The sequence below is a fragment of the Mesoplodon densirostris genome, chromosome 14, assembly GCF_025265405.1.
Source record: "Mesoplodon densirostris isolate mMesDen1 chromosome 14, mMesDen1 primary haplotype, whole genome shotgun sequence".
NCBI lineage: Eukaryota > Metazoa > Chordata > Mammalia > Artiodactyla > Ziphiidae > Mesoplodon > Mesoplodon densirostris.
The window spans coordinates 26,945,275-26,966,503 of record NC_082674.1 but is presented as its reverse complement, the minus strand read 5'-3'; the positions used below and the strand labels follow the sequence as shown (position 1 = coordinate 26,966,503).

Below are 21,229 nucleotides of genomic sequence, written 5' to 3'. Positions count from 1 at the left end.
GCAACTTCTGCTGCAAGTCTGTGTATATTTCCTGATTCTATGAGTCTGTGGTAGCTTCTCATGCCTTTTCTCTCGTTTTAAGCATTTTGCTTTCCACTTCTCTCTCTCTGTGGCACTGATTATTTTATTTGGTTTTGGGTATTAATCACACCAGGGCTAACAATTTGTTTCAATCAGAATTATCTGTCCCATGTAAAATCTCACTTCCTTCCTGTCAACTGAATTTCTTACTTTCTTCATGGTTAAAAGTTACTTAGAACTTTTCTCTGAATGTCATGAGTTTGTTACATCCCTTTTTTTCTTTTTCCACTTTGAAAGAGGCATTATACCACTCTGTCAGAAAACGGGCCAGACAGATGAAACACAACTATGATAACACTCTAGTACCTACCAAGACACTGCCCATTCCAGCCTCGGAACCCTTCCGTGCAGGGAACACACTGGTAAGATCCAGGAGAATTCACACACTGCTCATCTGGACAAGTACTTGGAGTCAAACATTCATCAACATCTGAAAAAATCGAAAAGCTAGGTCACAGACATTTTATCAGAATACGAAAACACAAACTGACTCGTATGATGAAGGGGAAAAGAGGCATGTTTTATCTACATTTTGGTGAGGAAAACAGTAACTGAAAAAGTGACACACTGGGTCTGTACTTAAACACACAGTGAGAATGCATGGCCAAGTATACCTTGACTGAAATATTTACACATGTTCCAAGGAAGAACTTGGCCCCAATTCTCCAACTGGCAGGCCCAGACCTCTCCACTCTGGGAATTGGCAGTTCTCTGGGGCCACTTTCTGGACATCAAACCTTTCAAGTAATAGCATGGCTTGCCAGAAAGAAATACAAGAAATGGACATGAGAGTGAGGAAGCCATTTATCCACCTGGCTAGAGGTTCTCTCTGCAGACACTGGATGCCCTAGGGAAATCCTTGCTTTGGCTTCATGGCCCCCCAAACATCCTAGGTTTGAATAATTTAAAACATTGCATATAATAGGAATTCCTTGGAGGTGGAAAAAGAATATTAGGAGAGAATGAACTCATCAGATACTTCCAAGATTTTCCAGAAAATACAGTGAATGATCATAGGGTAATACATTCTGGTTTAATATACACCTTACTTTTCACATTCACAGCTAACGAAAGTTATTAATCCTTGTTCTTTTCAATGTGAGGAGAAAAAAAACACCTTAAATACGGATGGAACTGTGGCAGAGATACAAGAGCTTCAGGCTTTTTCAAGAATAGTAAAACAATAAAATGGAGGAAAAGTAACATATAGGAGATGGTTCAATAGTTTAAAATGAGTAGTAACACCTTGGGTACCAACCCCAACAAAAATAGGTGTTTTTCTGGAGTTGAGTTTTGAATTCAAGTGAGTGGATTCAATGTCTAAGTGTCTCAATATGAGATGTATATAGGACCTCTAATCATACCTGAAATGTAAACAGATTTTTCAGGACATAAGCTAAAAAGTGAAAGAAATATATAACAAATACACTGAACATACATGGGTATTTGAGGTCATCATTCTGATAAATTCTCAAAAATCATCTCTCATTATATATCACTAGACATGTGTGAAAAGATGCTTAAGGTAAAAGATGTTATTAATAGAATAAGCACCAGGTCAGTGTTGTAATTTTTTTTTTTTCCTATCAGCGAAAAATTCTTGCCAATAGACAATGACAGTGGTTTTTTTTTTTTTAGGTCAGATGTTCTGGGACTTCTTGTTCTACAAAAAAGATGATGCTTGCCAGTTTCATTTTCCAAACAGCATTACATCCTTCTCTGGATGGGATATTTTAAAAAATGGAACTACAACTGCTAAGTCAGAGAGGGTCATTGAGATAGGCTGGTTTGATAAATAAGGTACAACGCTGAGAAACACAAGACAATATCCCTGCATTTCCTGTTGCTCTCACCTCTGTTTGCTTGTTCCCTCATCTGTAAATGAGGGACTACCGGCCTGGTAATACCTTCACAGAATAAAGTAAGGATGCATGAGTTAACGTCTGTAAACTACAATAGACTCCTTGGAGACTGGCGCTGTTTGAAAGCAACTTTGTCAGTGACAGCTGAGAAAATCTTCAGTGAGCCAGAAGCCCGGGGACCTTTGGTTCTGGTCCATGATGAAATTAGAAAACAGCTACATTATTTGATTCCTTCATTTCAAGCCTTTTCATGGGGATAGAATTAAATAATTATTTACTCAGGGAATGCTGGTGATATTTCTGTTAAATAATTTCTATACACTGAATAGTCTCCTAACTGCTTTCCATTTATTTCCTTTATCTTCAAATTTCTTTTCTATTCCTTTCTACTGTCCATCCTTATGCTCTAGTAATTCCTTAAATAGCTTATCTTCCTGTCCTGAGTCTGTGTGTAGAACTTGAGGATCCATATTTGACCTTCTGGAGGAGCATTGCTTTGCAAATAAATGCTTGTCAGACATACCGACGCCTTTTTTTTTTATAAAACATTCCCACAATTATAGATGTTCTGAGAAGACCTGTGCAAAAACAAAACGAGTCAGGGAAAGGGGAAGTTTAAGGAAACTAACACTTCTTGAGAAGTAACAAGGTGACAGGCACCATACCACATTCTGCAACACCTATTTACTTGCACAAGCCTGAAAGTTCACTGCATGGTTCCCATTTTACAGAGGAAGAACTAAGTTTTGAAGGGGCTGCGTACCTGGCTCCAAGTTAGACAGTTACTGAGTGTGGGGGTCGTGCCATAGTCTCGGATCTCCCCATCCTCAAGCTACCTCCAAAGCAGAGGGAGAGTCCCCCGTAAGAGGAGAGTAGGGACACTTCACACCTGTGCTGTCCCAGGGCCCTCAGCCGTCAGAAGAAGAGTTCATATCTCTGTTCCAATGGGAGCTGATCAGAGAGGCAGTAACATAAAACGCTCCCCACTTCTCTCCAGATAACTCAGGGGCTGAGGCAAGGGGCCAGCAAGAAAAGGCAGGTGCAGGCTGCCAAAAAACTGTCTAATGGGCTCTCCCTCCAGACCCGGTCATTAGAACTGTGAAGAAAACCAACATGTAGGAGCCAAGAGACAGCTGAGAGCAGCCTGCCCCAACCGGCCTATCCCTCCCGAGTGCTGGAGGCCCAGCCACGTCTGAAAAGAGGCTCAATGTCAGGCAGCCAGGCAGGGAACCCCACAGAACCAGCACCATCCCTACAGACAGGCTCCTCAAAAACGTGCCCAGAGACCCCTGCTCCTTTGCCCTCACATTTCTTTGGCAAGATTTAAGCAGAGGTTCAACATATTTCTTCACGAAAATAATTATTCAAAGCATACCATGGTGGTTTCAAAAAGTACCTGTGTGACTTGGACACAAGCACGAGCAGAAATATTCAATGGTTAATCATTTTAATTTTGAAAAGTTACAAACTTTTCAAAACATTTTTACGAGAGCAAATCCATTGCTGGGGTCGATACGAAAGAAATTTTATCTAGCACAGCTGGAATCTGACTTGGAGTTGGTCAGACAGCACTTCTGTAGACAGTCTGCAAGCAAGTCCCAGAACACATGCGAAAGAAAGAAGCTGAGACAAAGGAATAGAACAGGGAGAAAAGGTCGAAAACAAAAAGTCCACACTGGTGACACCTGCACCGTGCCCCCAGATGAATGATGCAGACACTATAATTAAGTCTGGGTCTGTACTAAAATCCTCTGCAGTTAATTGTTCTAAAGTGATTTCATTCCACATACCAGAGAAGGCAGATACTGAAGTGAGTAATAAAGAACATATGAAGGTGGAAAATGACCCAGACAGAGCCACTGAAGTAAGGCAAAGGGGCTGTGATCCCAGAAGGCAGCAAGAGCTTGGATGAGCTGGTATCCTGCACAGATCGGTGGTGAAGGAAAATTCGTACCAGGCCAGGTGCCCGCCAGCCCTGGGTTCTGGACCCAGCCCTGCATTTCATGGTCACGTGCACTCAGCACTTCAAAGGGGCGCAGGCTCCCCATCCTCTCAGCAGACTCACCCTCGCAATGGCCTCCGGGGGTCATGCGGTACCCGCTGTCGCAGTATTCACACCGGAAGGCCCCCACGGTATTGACGCAGTGCCCTTCCCCACAGACGTCTGGCCTCAGGCACTCATCAACATCTACTCAAAGCAGAAAACGTTGTCGGGTTTATTTCCCAAAACATAATTCCAAACCTCTCCCATCTCCCAGGTTAGTTCGATGTTAAGAATGAAGTAACTGATTCCTACTATCTATCATTTCTTTGGTTTGTTCCAAAAAAATTGAGTGGTTTTGATTTACTTGAATCCAAAAGAAACATTTAACGCCTCTGGTTTTTGCAGACATTTGACACTATTCATTCAAAACTGTTGGGGAAAAAATTCCATTTTTTAATCTTCCAGTATCTAGCAGATAACTATGTTGTAACAGGGGTTTAATAATAAATTTGGGGTTGTCTGAATAAGCCCTGGACTGATGGAATCTTAGGGGAGCTAGAAACCCGCATGCGGGAATTTACGCGTCAGAAAGAACACTGTCATTACCTATGCAGTTAGTACCCTCCTCACTGGCCATGAATCCCGCTGGGCAAATACACAAGAAACTTCCCTCAGTGTTTTCACAGCGTCCCTGGGAGCAGAGGTGTTGGGCCTGAGCGCATTCATCAATATCTGTTAACAAAAAGACAGATAAAAGGATTAGTGTAGTCTAGCATGATATTCTCAGTCTCTCTGTTCATGAAATACCAGCACACCATCCCCTGTGTCCCACAAACCTTTATAAGTGAGGAAAACAGTAAAAGGAGACACGATCGGTCTTCCTGAATACCTGAAGGGCTGTTACTGGGAAAAGGGAATACACATACGGTGTACTGCTTTGAAAGCTCAAGCTACAACCATGACATAGGTGTTTCAAAGAGAAAGATTTCAGGTCACCACAAAAGGACCTGCCTGATAACTGGAGTCATGTAAGCACTGGAATTCACTGTGCAACTCCCAGGCCAGCTCAGCAGAGACAGTCAGAAATGTTGGGACAGGCACCCTTTCACTGTGCACTTGGGTAAAGCGAGACTGAATCATCTCGACTGACTGCCCTTTTCAACTTTATATGCTGGGGTTCTAAACATAATACATCTAATGTATACAAATTCAAGAGTAATAGCCATGTTATGGAGCAGGTGGATGTTCCCCTCACACCTCACCCCACATATATATGCAAAACAAAACAGCAAAAGTCACATCTGCATAATTGCATTCACCATATTAAAATGGGTTTAATTAGGTATATGCCTTTGTTGCTCTATATTTGCCTTATAACTCTTAGTGCTGAATTTTCTTTTTCTAAAAAAAGGATATTAAATTTAGTGTTAACACATTAAAATGACTTACTTAACACTATTACACCCCTTTTTGAGATTCATTTTTTTCCCCAAAGAAGCATATATGAGATCCCTACTTTATAGATTCATTAATAGTTTTGTGTCAGCATATATTGATTTTCAATATAGAAATCCCTTTTAAAAATCAAATTTTATGAACTTAGATGAACATAATTCTTTACTGCAGAATATATTCATTTGTTTTGCTAAATACGTTTGTAGATAGCTATTTCTAGAGCTCTTAATTTTATATTATTTAGCTGAAAAGCTTTGGGAAATTATTCCACCTTTATGTAATTGTATTGCACTTGGCAAGGTAGGTAGCACTGAACCAAGTGGTAAGAGCCTCCTAGGAGCTTACTGAACCTCTTTTTGAGTACCTTTAGCTCAGGGATAAAATTTTTAAAAAATTAAACACAATAACATTTCCCCATGATAAAAAATGTTCTTTATGTGCAAATATTTGATATTTAATAATTTCATCTACCAAAAGTGTCTCTTCTTACCAACACATTTCCTCTGTTGCTCACTGAACTTGTAGCCATCATAGCATATACAGGTATACCTCACCGGTAGGTTAATGCAGTGTCCTGCTCCACAGATATCAGGGTTCACAGTACATTCATTGATTTCTTTAAAAATAAAAAAATGTAGGGAAAAACAGATATAAACAAAGATTCCATTGCTACTTGCAAACCATTACTTGTGTTTCCTGATTACCTTATTGCCAAGTATGCAATTAGAAAACAAAGTTTTATACTCTAAAATCAAGTATAAATTCACTTGATTACCGATGATCATCATTTCATTATTGATCAGTTAGTCCCAGCCAAGGTCATCAATAATTCTTAATGAAACAACTTCTAAGATGAACTGGAGAAGGTGGAAATTCAGAGAGAGGCCATGTTAAACGTTATAGTCAATTCTGAATTTCCAAGATGGCCCATCAATGAGTTTCTATCCACTCCAGTTCATTTTGAATGATGGACTAATCACATGATTTCTCCTGATAAGAAATAGATGGTAACTTTCTATTTGTTAGCAGGCCAAATTCAAGTTCCAAAACCTATATTCAACCTCCTTCCAAATTTCTCATTAATTCTCCAGAAAGATTTACCACTTCTAGTCAAAGCAGAACTTCTGGATGTAACTTACTCTTAATTTGCCAATTTCAACAGGAGCATATTTTATTTATACTAGTGTAGAATCTTCTTCCAAATCTTCTCTGCTCAATTCCTCCCTCACTCTCCTCCTGATTCTTGCGTGAGACTGGCTTCTTCTATGAAGCCTGAGAAAATGAGCCCCGAGTCCTCACTCCACTCACAGACAAGGCTGTGGTCAAGGCAAGGTGAGAGGAGCTCCCAGTGGGTGAAGGCCATCACGGCGTGTTTTATTACCAAGAGGACCTGAGGACTCAAAGGTGACCTGAGATGAATTACTCCAAGACAGTCTGTTGATTTCAATGATCTTTGTAAGAATGTATAATAGAATAGTGGGGGGCGGGGGGCACAGCTGGTGGTCAGAAGCCCAGCCTTGGAGGACAGTACAGGTACCAATCTTGCTGCCCTTTCTTAGCTCTGTAACAAAGAGCAAGTTACTTAAACAATCTAAGCCTCACTTTTCTGTCTGTGTAAATGAGAATTATCAGAGCACCAACTTCACAGCGTGAAGTTCTAAAGAGTTAACCTAAATAATGCATGTAGCTCAATGCCCGGCACATTATATGTGTTCAATAAAAGTTAGCCATTATTGGGCTTCCCTGGTGGCGCAGTGGTTAAGAACCCACGTGCCAATGCAGAGGACACAGGTTAGGGCCCTGGTCCAGGAAGATCCCACATGCCGCCGAGTAACTAAGCCCGTGAGCCACAACTACTGAGCCCGCGTGCTGCAACTACTGAAGCCTGCGCACCTAGATCCTTTGCTCCGCAACAAGAGAAGCCACCACAATGAGCACCCACGGCAACAAAGAGTAGCCCCCACTCGCCGCAACTGGAGAAAGCCCGCGTGCAGCAACGAAGACCCAACGTAGCCAAAAATAAAAATAAATAAAAAATTTAAAAAGTTAGCCATTATTACTGATTACTGTGGCTGTTCCTGTTGAAGTCATTTAAGAATAGATAACAAAGAAACAGCACATTTATAATAACTACCTTGGGCTATTATCTCACTGTCATCACGTAGTAAAACAACGCTTAAAACAGATGAGACCATGGATGAGCCCAAGTGGCCCAGTGGAGGAAGACGGGGCCTCAAGCATGACAAGCTAAATCACACCTTTGTTAGAGCAATCTATGGTTTGAAGGAAAAGAAAAACAGGCATGCTACTGACACCAATAACCCACTGTGAATTCTGAAGAAAGATGTGAAAAACAGTGTTTTAACAAAAATTCACTATGGAAATGACCTAAGTTGAGGTTGAGGTTGCTCTCCAAAACCCAAACCACGTTCATTTGTCATCAAGTGTTATTCACTGTGCTGTGATTTTAAGACAACTGATGCAAGTCATTTGAAAAGTTGCTAGGCTTTATAAGGACGAACTGCAGTATTTTGCACCAAATCACTTGGATTATGAAAAAAACGCACATTTACAAGTTACTTATACCTTTAGTGAGCCTATTTATGCTAATTCACTATCAGAAAAATAGACTGTTTATAGTCAGTATAATATCAAATTACAGAAAAAATAATCCAAAAGGCTAAAAAAACATGGGTGATTAACATGATTGCCTAGACTTAAGTGACTGATACTAACAACATAAAACAATGAATTATGATACATACATAGCATAGATCATTATATAATCATTAACAGGATAGGATAATGCTTATTTGTTAAGAAAATATAGTTAGGTACAAATTATAATATAGGATATGATCTAAATTATTTTATACACAGAACAGAAGACTGGAAAGAAATAAGCCTTAAGTGTTACAATTATGGGGATTTGTATTGTCTATATTTTTCTGTATTTTTCAAAATTTCTACAACGAACAGGTATGATTACTTCTATAATCAGAAAAGTCTTTCTTAAAAAATTATTACCTCTAAGTGCCACAAAAATCTGAAGGCAGAAAAGGTAATCTTCTCCAGGTTCTACTCCTAGACCCTCAGGTAAGCACTCCCTTCTCTGTTTATAAGAATTCTTTAGTAGAATAGTGTGAGAAGCACATCTTTAACCAGCTATTCTTTTTTTTTTTTAACCAGCTATTCTTAATGTAGGTGGATGCCTTCTTTGAAAATTATTGGTATTTAGATTTCTTGATTTTGTTTGTAATTATTTCCATTATGTTCTTATCTGCCATTTTCTTAAAACAGAAAAGACATATTGATCAGATTTGCAAAAAGAAAAATTAGAAGATGACTTAATATACTAGGAACAAGAATTCAGAATTAAAAGGCTGTACATCTGGGGTTCTCAGGAAAGGCTTGATCAGTACTCATTGCCCCACCCCCAGCCCCACACATACCAATTTGTTGATTACCAAATATTTATTTGTCCTTATTCAGGCATAGCTTTAGGATGGATTCTTTTACATGTGTGAACAAAAGTCTTCAAAAATATGTGATGCTTAATTCAGATGAGATACATTCCTATACCAGTGTGCCAATATTTAGATCTTTTCTTCTTAAGTCAGCTCTAAGATAGGAGAAATGGTTAAGAATTTTAATTCCTTAGTCTTAAGAAATGAATAATAATAGCCTTTCCTTCCAATCTAGTGTCTTAAATGGAAGTTATGAGGTTGAAATAGTTATGAGGGAAGTTTGAGGATTTTCAGTTGATTACCTCAGATTAAGTACATAAAGATGCAGCTTCAAAATGTTGATCCCAGTTGGTACTAACGTATGTAAGAAAATGTTACTCTGACACCACTAGAGGGTACTAAGAGATACATCAAAGGAGTGAAGGGACATTTACTAACGTATACTTGATTTCTACACCGTTTGCCCCATTTTTTTTAAATATAGGAGTGATGAATGTAACTTATCAGTTTGTCCTCAGAGATACCTTTTATCCATTTGCTAGGAGGATTCCACCCTTCTAAGTTAAACAAAAAAAGAAAGCCATAACAACTTCGAAACACCTCTGCTTTCTCTGTACTACTCATCAAAAAATTTACCAGATTATAATCAACAATACTGTATTATATATTCCAATGTTGCTAAGAGATTAAATCTTAACTGTTCTCAACACACAAAAAGGAAAAGTATGTGACATAATAAAGGTGTTAGCTAATGCTTTTGTAATAATCATAGCGCAATATACAAATGTATCAAACCAACACACTGTATACCTTAAACTTATATAATGTTATGTCAACCACGTCTCAAAAAAAAAAGAACCCAAAAAATTGATCAATACCATTTTTAAGGTAAAAAGTAAATTACTGCTATTCCTATTTTAAAACTTTAACAACATGTCTCCCACCACCTCTTCCCATGCTTTCCCTCCTTGTCTGTTACGCTTTCATTCTTTTTTTTTTTTTTTTTTTATGAAGTGGTATAGAGTAGAGGAGAGAGAGAGATGGGATACATGAGAGAGAGAGAGGAAGAGGAAATGTGAAAGCGACAGCAAGAGAAAACATACAATTATGTGTATCTGGAGCATACAGTAGTAAAGGAAGGACTAGTAGAAAGTAAGAGGCAGGACAAGTAAGCAGGAATGAAATAATCATGTTGGACTCTTTGGCCATTTTGAGGAGTTTGGTTTATAGTATAAAAGCAATGGCTAATATTGGGCTTTAAGTAGAGGCATTTCAGGAGAAATGAAAGGGAATCAGAGTGACCCCAATGGGAATCTTTTTTTTTTTTTTGCTTTATAACAAATTTAATCAGTTATACATATACATATGTTCCCATATCCCCTCCCTTTTGCGTCTCCCTCCCACCCTCCCTATCCCACCCCTCCAGGCGGTCACAAAGCACCGATACGCTTTCATTCTTGATCACATATGTTATACAGAAAGCCAAGTCCTGAGGGTATTGTCTTAAAACTGAAAAAAAGCTGCTGGCTTTCTCTGTGTTTTGTGGGGCACAGACATTATGCTTTACATTTTTCTAAGAGGTCACTCACACATAGGCTTGTGAGCCTGTTCCCATGGAAAAGATCAGTTCAGGTCAAAACATACATTTCTGTGTACATGCTGATAGCGTCAACACAAGCACTGGGAATATGGCAAAGCCTCGCACAGGAAGCACTAATTACTGGCCTCCCGGGCACTCTGGTTAATGATAATGTCTTCTCTTCTAAAGCATGTTCGGTTTCCCAGAGATCAAGAGACTGCTCCCACTGGACTCTTCCGGGTGTCCTCCTTCATTACACCTATCACATTTCCCCGGGTTTGCAGGACCGCCCTATGCTTTCCTACTACATGTGGCCCCTGAAACAGCTTCACCTGCACTGGGCCAAGGACCTTACTGTTTCTTTCCCGGGAGCCCATTTAGAATTTGGAAGAAGAGCCATGACCAAAAGCCAGTGGAAAACCAAATGCTCTATTTATCCCGGCAAAAAGGCCAGTGGTGGATTTAAGAGTTTGGTGTCTTTATTTTTAAGAATTAAATGAAAAAGAGCTTTTGACAAAATATGAGAATGAGTATGCTGACCGTTAGCTTTTTTCCTCATCATGTGATTACTCAAAATAAATAAATAAACAGAGCTGGAAATATTAAAGCATGATGAGTTAACATGGAAAAAAGTTCATCTTCCATTAGCATACATAGTTTATTGAGGCTGTCATGATACTGGTAATATGCTTCAGGGACAAACGTTTTTATAAAGTGGTCATTTCTGAGTTCTCGAAAAGATCCAATGAGCAAAATAGTTGTTATAATGTTTGGGCCATGATGATTACAAAGGTTTACACAAAGCAGTCATGAAAGTCAAAGAATAATTTCTGGCTGGTCTGCAAGGGCCATGGAGAAAGTTTAGGAAGAGCTGGAGGAAGGCATCAAATGTCAACTCATGGAAAGGTTTACAGAAATGCCCTGGCTTCCTAACTGCCCCCACAAAGAGCATAAACTGTCCCACAACAACTGAAGCAGATGTTTCCACTTTGTAAATACTCGCCAGAGAAATAAAGGTTTGATTTTCCAACCTATCCTTGAGCTATTAAGATACTATGCTAAATCGAGAATTTATATGCTGAAATGTATCATTTATTTGGAAACAGTATGCCAATAATATTGAAAACCACCAACTGAGCTGCTGAGAGTGGAAAGTATCACACTTATTCCCTGCAACTATGTGGCTCACTTTGCAAGTCAAAGTGAGTCTGATGAAATCTGCAAAGGCTACTTCCAATCTCACCATCATAAAGCATCGTCCAGCAATGTGGAGCTTATTTTGTTTATTTTAGGCACCTACTTATTATTCTATTCCTTTCTTCAATTTATGGATGAAACTAAGAGTGACAAACATCTACCTCCTTTGTGTTCTAGGGGAAACAAAACAAAACAAAACAAAAAAAACCACTGCCTAATGTTTCAGAAAGAAATGATCAGATTGCTCCTTCAACCTACATGTTTGGCTCTCTTATTAAAACCAATGGGAACATCTATATTTTGATTTCAATTAAATTTGATACAAAACAGTCCTCTTGTTCTAGTGTAGATTACAGATCATATAGTATGGCTCCAAAAATTGCAAGCCATTTAAATTCAAAGACTATCTACAATGTTCTCCCCATGGATTGTTTTAGAAAGATTCTTTTACTATATGAAGTCGGAGCACCTACAAATGCTGCATGAAAATAAAATTTCAATGTCACTTGTTTCCTGGAAGGAAATATTTGTGCTTCAAACATGTGATAGCAGATGTTAGCCCTGTGTCTCTGCCAAACTCAAATTAAGCTGTCTTCTAACAACTTCATATAGCACAACTACTTTCATTTTTTTCAATCAGCTCCACAGTTCAGTTGAAGCTGAGTAACTGCAATTTATTATTCCTCACAGGCCTGCATTTAAATGATGAAACTACCTTTATCTAGCCAAACTTAACCTCTACAAAGCTAGTTTGCAAGAAGTCTGATGGTTGAAGTCAGCCATTGTTAAAAAGGCACAAAAGTATGTCTTCACATTGGAAAATGGAAACAGAGTACTTGAAAGAACTTTTGCACTGACAGACTGCAATTTTTATTTTTAATGCTGATATAAACAATGAGAAGATCCTCGCTGATCAAGATGGTATATTACATGTTTGTATGCCTTGCACTGCATAGCAGAGTCTCTCATAGACGGGATTAATAAAGTGGGTAGACATACATGTGACTTCAGAACAGAGAATAACAATTTTAGCCACAGCCATTTAAAAAAAAAAATCACTAGCATTTCACCGTATCACTAGAAATATTTAGAAAGCTAACATTTCTATAACGCTTTACTCGGTATTTATAGTAAAACCAAAGAGCAGTTGCCCTGCATTCACGTGGGAAGACCATGGCTCTGGGTGCAGCTGCACCTTGAGGGTATCCCTGAAGTAGGTGAAAACACACTGCTGGGTCCATGATGCGACTCTGCACTATTTAGTCAACTGCATTTCACCTTGGGGCAGGGGTGCTTTTTAAAAACACTTTCTAGTCTGCTGTATCAGTTCAAGTATCTAAGAGAAATTACATCCACAATTTTGAGAAAATGGGTAAAAGTTTTTGGTTTTTTAAAACATATAAAAGCTGTATGTATTTGAGGTGTACAACTTGATATTTTAATATGTATACATTGTGAAATGATCACCACAGTCCCACTAATTAACACATCTAACCAAGCACATGTCTATTGGAAATGATGCATGTCATGTTTCTGAAGAGGTGAAATTCTAAGGGAGGCTGCACACTCCTCTATTAGCTTCTCCTGCCAACCTCATTGCCAGCCTCATCCTGCAATGACATCGGGAACTTAAGCTGGTGTGATACATCTTAGTGATATTTTCTCTGATTATAATACTATATTTCCACACAAGAATATGTGGAATACACAAAAAATTCTAAAATGAAACAACACCCGAACATCTCAGACCCCACTACAAAAAATAATCACTGTTAATATCTGGTGTATTTTCTTCTAGTATTTTCTCAATGTATGTATGTCTCTTTTTTATATTTATATTCAATCATATATTTATATTCTCCTTCAGATTCTCTTCCATTATAGGTTATTACAAGATATTGAATATAGTTCCCTGTGCTATACAGTAAATCCTTGTGTTTTTCCGTTTGTTTTAAAATTTTTATCGGAGTATAGCTGCTCTACAATGTTGTGTTAGTTTCTACTGTACAGCAAAGTGAATCAGCTATACATATTTGGTTTAATACACTGTATCCTTTTTTTTTTTTTTTTTGTGGTACGTGGGCCTCTCACTGTTGTGGCCTCTCCCGTTGTGGAGCACAGGCTCCGGACATGCAGGCTCAGCGGCCATGGCTCACGGGCCCAGCCGCTCCGCGGCATGTGGGATTTTCCCGGACCGGGGCACGAACCCATGTCCCCTGCATTGGCAGGCAGACTCTCAACCACCGCACCACCAGGGAAGCCCTGTATCCTTCATTTTTATATACTTCATCTTGTATTTAACAATATCTTGTGACCATTTTCTGAGAGATTTTAATAAAAATTCTTCAAAAATACTGTAGTATTTGATGGTAGCATACTGTTTCAATGTAGATATAATTATCTATTTCCCTATAGTTAAATACTTAGGTTTTTTTTTTTCTATTTCTCTATTATACATGGTGCTGTGGTAAGTGTCCATTTATATAAACCATTACAACAGTTTGGGGGGACGTTATTTCCTTATACTAGTTATTTTAATATGGGATACTGACTTAACAGTCTTGAAGATTTTTTAAAGTTCTTGACACATATTGCCAGTTTGTGCTTTCCAGAAAAGTTGAACTAGTTTACATACCTTTCAGTAATGTGTGAGAGCCTCAATTTCACTCTAGTAAAAATTAAATACTAATTTGTTAAGAATAAAGAATTCTCATTTTAATTTGCATTTCTTTGACTACTCGTAAAGTTGAAATTTCCTATTACAGATATGTTTCTTGGTATGTTATCTATGAATTACCTGATTACATTATTTCCATTTTTCTATCAGCATTTTTGTGTGTGTGTGTGTGGTACGCGGGCCTCTCACTGTTGTAGCCTCTCCCATTGCGGAGCGCAGGCTCCGGACGCGCAGGCTCAGCGGCCATGGCTCACGGGCCCAGCCACTCCGCGGCACGTGGGATCCTCCCGGACCGGGGCACGAACCCGTGTCCCCTGAATCGGCAGGCAGACTCTCAACCACTGCACCACCAGGGAAGCCCCATCAGCATTTTTATTGCTGATGTATAAGACCTCACTATACATTAAGGATATTAACTTTTAGGCTGTTGGTTACAAATTATGATAAATCTTTATAATTTGTCACTAATGATTAAAATAATATGTTTATTATAAAGAATTTTAAAATATATAAAAATATATTGGAGAGCATAAATGTTATCCATGATCCTATCAACTGGGGATGGTTAAACACTGTGATGAACTTTTTCTGTTTGTAAACATTTAAAAAATAAAATTGGAATCACTGTGTTCTATATTTCTTAATATTTTGCCATAAGCATCTCCTCACAACATTAAATACTTTAAAAACATTTATAGCTATGTGATATTCCACTGCATATGTACCATAACTTGTTTAAACATATTCCTCCTTTAAACAGTATTTAGATTATTTCCAAATATTTGCTCTTATGACTAACTCTGCCATGAGCAATCTTGTGATACATGTGATACAGTTTTTTTTTTTTTTTTTTTTTGTGGTACACGGGCTCCTCACTGTTGTGGCCTCTCCCATTGAGGAGCACAGGCCCTGGACGCGCAGGCTCAGCGGCCATGGCTCACGGGCCCAGCCGCTCTGCGGCATGTGGGATCCTCCCAGACCGGGGCACGAACCTGCGTCCCCTGCACCGGCAGGCGGACTCCCAACCACTGCGCCATCAGGGAAGCCCCATGTGATACAGTTTTGACACTACATTTAAAATGAAGTTCATATCCACGTCTCCTCCACAGGCTCTGTGACGTCGATACTGCACCTACCTGTTACTTGAGTAGGTGCAATGACTTGGCTGGCGCTTGATGTTGAAGCTTCAGGAGCTACTTCCACAGGCACAGGAGGTGATGTTTTTTCAATCACTACTATACGAGGAAGGGGGGAATAAAATGAAAATTAAAGGCTGTTATGTGCATTGAGATCCCATTTCAAAATGCAAGCATAATTTAATCTAACAACATACCACAGTAATTCTTGGATATAGGAAACAGCTATGGGTCCCTAAAGCTCATGATATTAGCCTGTAGTCCTGGTTTCAACATGTAGCAAGAATATCTGAGAGCAATTTGGAAGCCAAGAAAAACGACCCTTCATCAAATGATGAACCTCAATAATGTTCTAATAATATATACTACTCCTGACCACAGAAAATAGTGAAAAAATTTTATCGTTACAATACTTATAATATAGTAGTCTCCCGTTATCTGCGGGGGATATGTTCTAAGACCTCCCCAGTGGATGTCTGAAACAGCAGATAGTATCAAACCCTACATATACTATGTTTTTTCCTATACTAACGGGCAGGAAGCATATAGAGCATGGGTACTGGACAAAGGGATGATTCACGTCCCAGGCAGGATGGAGCAGCACGGCGTGAGATTTCATCATGCTACTCAGAACAATGCACAATTTAAAATGTATGAATTGTTTACTTCTGGAATTTTCCATTTAATATTTTTGGGCTGCAGCTGACCACAGAAAGTGAAACAACGGATAAAGAAGGATTGACTGTACCATACTTACACTAACATTATATGAGTATATTAATATACATAAGTGTGTTTCACATTTTACTTCACTTAGGAACTCTCCTGATTAAAACTTTAAAACCAAAGACACAAAAAAATCCTCATCTTACTCTTTTATTCAGAGTACTCTTACAAACAGCACAAATCAACACAGGCTACCTGGAAACTGCGGATGCAGATGAATAGTGGAAATGCCTGGAGAGAGCTGGGGTTGACTAGGCTCAAGTTTGGTTTTCTCTTGATCCAATGAAGGTATTTCCTAGATGGTTGTATTAAAAAGAAGAAAACAGAAAGTAGGAATTTTTAGTTTCCACATATTACTATTTTTATAAATTTTACTCTTAGAAAGGCAACAAATATCACAGGTACACAAAAGCTTGTGCAATTGCTTGAAATTTAAAAAAATGAACCATTGCTGTGCTGCTGCTATACTAAGCCCTTGAGTTTTCCGAGCAGTGCTGATATGTGCACACACCCTCACCCATTTCCCAGGGGCCCAAAGCAAAAGGTCTCTTCAGATATTTTAAACGAATGCCTTGGCTCAGGGGCCCACGTTTGGTCTGGAACAAGGCAAAACTGACCCCAGAGGAGAACTCCACCATCACCTCATTCACATGTGGCTTCTGCCCAAATAAAATGACCAGCCACACTTTGCAGATTAAGTAATGGATACAGGCGTGCCATAACAAAGAACACACAATACATTAAAATACAGTAAGCCAGTCAGTCATTACAGTAACTTTACACCTCCACCTCTCAGAATACTGGTAGTCAAACAGCAAAAGAAAAATAGGGACTTGGAGGAACACCTCACACATCCTGTTGACCACTCCTGTCCTCTGGGCCAGAAGCAAAGAAACAGACTGGCACCCAGGGCTCAGTTTCCAGTTACAGCTCCTTAGGGCTCCTGCAGACTGAACAATCGGGCTAGGTAAGGATCTGAGACCTCACTCACACCATTGTGGGCCCAGAGCGCTCACATCACCACTCCTGGTTAAAGCCCTCCTTGCTTTAATCACTGTCATCTTCCAGAAAGCTCACTCCCCTGGCCTCTGTTTCCCTTTTACCTTATCACCTTTTCTGCTTTTGGTAAAATAGATGTCCTGCCTGAGTATGTCATCAAAGACCCAATTGTGTAGGCATGAGTGCTTATATGGTAACTCCATTTAGATACTGCACAAATTCCTCAAACCCATCCCTTCCCCAAAGCATCCAGGCTCTGATTCCACCTTCTTCATTTCTATTAACGCCACAGTCATTAACCTGTCCAGGTTTAAAGTCAATTTTTAGTACCCCCTCTTTCATTCCTCATTCCAAGCCCTGCCCATTTCCACTATTCCTTGTATTTGTTCATCTTTTTCCACATCCAGAGCCCCTATTACCCTCGTGTGCACTCACTCTCTCATTCTCAGTTTCCTGTGGTCATCTAATCGACCTCTCAAGCTTCCTCTTTCTCCCCATCTCAGTTAATCCTGCTGTGATGTATCTTCTAGAAACATTGAGCACTTATTACTTTTTCTCACATTTCCCCCTCTTCTTTTTTTTCACAAGAGTATGAAATATTTATAAAAAATCATGCATCAGATTGTACAGTCTAGAAATAAAAGAAGATTCAAATTCAGTAATAAAGGTAAGAGCAATACTTGCTCTAACATTTAAGAAAGACCTTGGACTCCCAAAAGGTCCTGGGCTCAATTATCCTTTTCTGTTTGCAAAGACGCAGTAGCCAGGGCTACTGCTGTGACTGGCTGGGCAATTCCATGGAGTTGCATCTTTGTTCTTTGTTTCTTCTGTTCACATTCTGTGACCAAATGGTTCAACTCTGCTGCACTATATCCAATAAGTCTTCAAGTCACAGACAAACTTGTAGACAAATCTCTTGCCTTGAACTTTACAAATCATGTCCCCATCATAATAATACCTTAATGCACGACTAAGTTTCTCATTGTTCATTGCAGGTTTATTTTTACGTTGTCCCCATTTTTGTGCAACCAATTCGGGCTGATTTAGCTTAAATTCTCCTTCATCACCAACCCAAGAAATGCAATCTCGAGCATCCTTGTCAGTAAGAAGTTCTAGCAAAAACTGCCACAGTTGGATTTGGCCATTGTTTCCTGTTCTGTTCCCAGGTGAACTTCTATCTTCTCCTGAAATCCTTGGAGCTCTTTGTACTTTAGCTGCCTTTGCACTACTATTTATAGCTTTAATGCCTGTTGGTGTAGCAAACTGCACTGATGCTGGAATAATTTGCACAGGTTGATCAACTGTAGCTATCTCATTCATCTGTTGTTCTTGGCTTGCCAATACATATTTTCGAAGAAGATCCAGATGACTCCAGAGAATTTCTCCCCGAGGAACCCGCTGAAAAAAATCTTCTTGGTTGAGACTACAGAGTTCTCTTCCGGAAATATTCAGTGTCGTGAGGTCTATCTCGGTCTTGCTGAATTCCTTCATTACCCAAACCACCCAACGCAGGACTTGGTCTGTGGATCACTGTATGGGATCATAGGGTACCCCAAGACGTTCTTGCTCCTTCCTATAACCTTCCAGAGCAGCAGCCCATCTCTTCACTTGTTCTGAGGTTTCATCTGAAATGGTTGTAATGTGTTTTGTGCCATCAAGAGTTATCACTTGAACTTCCTCAACAAGATGTGCTTCTGCTTCGGCATGGTGGGCATCTGGATCAATACCTACTTCAACTGTTTGCGCAGGTTTAACAATTTCCAGGATGTTTAGGTTTGGTTCAATTCCTTGGTAAGAAATTACCTGAACACTAAGCTGTACAGGTCCATCTGTCTTTACTCCTTGGTCAAATAAACTTCGTTCTGGATCCAGCTGGATATCTTTCAGGCAAATTTCAAATTGCCAAAGAACACTGCAGTCTTGGTTCTAGTAGTTTCTTCAAACTGCCTATTGGCTCACTGATGTCTATGGCCGGGCTTACACATTCAGCTGGAGTGTAGGTTTGTTCCACAATGCTTTCTTCCGTGCACTCTGGCTTCTCTGTTCCATCAATCTCCACTTCTATCAGCCCCTCTGCTTCTCTTTTCGTCATGATTGAAGTATTTCAAAAGCTGACCCCTCCACTTCCTCCTCCTGTTTGGCTTCTGTCTCACCTAGAGCCGTCCGGTCGCCGACTGTCTCCGAGACGCTTCCTGTCCGGTGAGTCTCCCCCTCTTCTTAAGAATAGACTAGCTTTTCTATTATCTATTAAAAGGTGACCCCAGTCAGTCTCAACTGCACCCCCACCCCCTGCAGCCCATGGTCAATGCTAGCAAGAAGCAGACATGACCAGATGTGAGTCCACTACCGCAGCTTACAGACAGAATTCCACACCTGCCCCCCGACTCCCTGCCCCCAGCAGCATGGGGCGGCCGACTTCCTACTTCCTAACCAATGTCACTTCTCCACTTGACAAGTTCGGTCCAGTTGAGGAGGAGGGGATTTCCCCACCTACTGCAACTGCAGTTTGGTGTTCCAAGCCTTCCAAAGCAGCTTCCCCCAACCAAGTCCTCTTTCTAACGGAGTCTCTCCTGCTCCCCTAACTGACCTCTTGCTGTCCCCTCCCTCACTGCACCTATGCACACGTAATTTCCCATCAAGGGACCACCCTGCTTTCTCTTCATCAATCTTTAATATTGTGAGACCTCTGCAAAAAGTCAAGACCGCAAAGCCTATGGCTGCATTTTCCCCACTGCCTCCTCTGCAAATAAACTGCAGGAAAAGTACACAAGCAAATTCTCAGGCCCTCTTTCAGATCCTTTATGAGAGTTACCATAAACTCAATCATAAACAGAGGAGAACAAAATCAGATAAGATGAAGTTGTCAGGGAGCTTGGCTGGCCCACTCATGGGCTAAAGGATTCCTCCCACCCATCACCCAGAACAAAATTCAAAATCAACAAAATTGCAAACTACTGTACAGCACTGATCTTTGGAAATGCTACCCAAGAGCTGCAAATATGCATGTAAAATATGCATATCTGTTGTACTTCTTTGGGGGTCAATATAATGTAACATTTTTCCTTATTGGATGCTATCAGTCTAAAATCGTTCCTTTTTTCTAGATTCTTTCAGCACTTTTAACACTTATGTTATTCTATCCCCCTAATTATAAGCTAAAGGTTTAAAAAACTATTTGTAATAATTCACATATGTATATGACCCATCTAAATCCTAACAATTACTGCAATCTTGCCAACTGAATGAACACTACACAAATGTATAAGCATTTAATAATTACCTAATTTTCATGTTACCAATAAAGAAATATTCAGACAAGGAACAATATTACATAAATAAGACAGAGCTCCAGCAAATGCCAGTATTTTCTACTGATAAATCTCACAATTCATAGCCTTTTTCTGGTGCCAAAAAAAGATAGATTAAAATTTCTCTAAAATTTTAAAGAAGCAATATCCCAGCATTTGATTATAAATTTCAAGGGTAAGCTCTGCTCCTACTCCAATTTAACTCAAACATTCACGTCAAATATTAGTCGAACTAAGAAGTACATCACTCAGTATATATATGCACTCTGAGAATACACAATTACATAAACATGTCAGAACCTTTCTTTCCATAGATGGTCCAGGCCATGAACTGACTCCTTGAATTTCATTTAAGCCCCTGATTCCCATCAGTCCTATCGTTTTTTTCTCCCTAGATTTAAGTTCCATGAGAACAAGGAGTTTTGTCTGATTTGTTTTCTACTGTTTTCCTAACATTCAGAGTAGTGCCAGTTATATAGTAGGTGCTCAATAAATATTTATTGAATGAATGAATGCTATATTTCCTTAAACCAAATAATGCATAATAGACATGTTACTGTATTTAAGTCTTAAAAAATCACACATAATCTAGAAGAAAGTCATTTTGAAGGTAAAAAAAGGTGACTTGCAAACACAATGAATAAATTACCTTCTCAGGAGGTACAGTTGCCACTAAAATCAAAAAAGAAAGAAGGACATTAGTACAATTTTAGACAGTCCACTACATAATATTTCATTTTCTAAAAAAGCAACAAAAG

The 21,229-nt window shown here is 39.4% G+C and overlaps 1 protein-coding gene and 1 pseudogene across 5 annotated transcripts in view; both read right to left on the bottom strand.

Annotated features, from left to right (window-relative positions):
• Positions 1–21,229, bottom strand: part of LTBP1 (latent transforming growth factor beta binding protein 1) — a 430,385-nt gene that overhangs the window by 121,780 nt on the left and 287,376 nt on the right. For 3 of the 5 annotated variants that reach the window (XM_060117484.1, XM_060117486.1, XM_060117487.1), the window contains 7 exons: positions 21,121–21,143; positions 16,360–16,459; positions 15,439–15,534; positions 5,873–5,998; positions 4,534–4,659; positions 4,009–4,131; positions 392–511 (listed from right to left, as the gene is read on the bottom strand). In XM_060117484.1, coding sequence (XP_059973467.1) covers positions 392–511; positions 4,009–4,131; positions 4,534–4,659; positions 5,873–5,998; positions 15,439–15,534; positions 16,360–16,459; positions 21,121–21,143 — 714 coding nt within the window. Of the gene's footprint in view, positions 1–391; positions 512–4,008; positions 4,132–4,533; positions 4,660–5,872; positions 5,999–15,438; positions 15,538–16,359; positions 16,460–21,120; positions 21,144–21,229 lie in introns of all 5 variants that reach the window. The other 2 variants (XM_060117483.1, XM_060117485.1) reach the window with 1 other exon arrangement.
• Positions 17,853–19,255, bottom strand: LOC132501770 (GA-binding protein alpha chain-like; annotated as a pseudogene).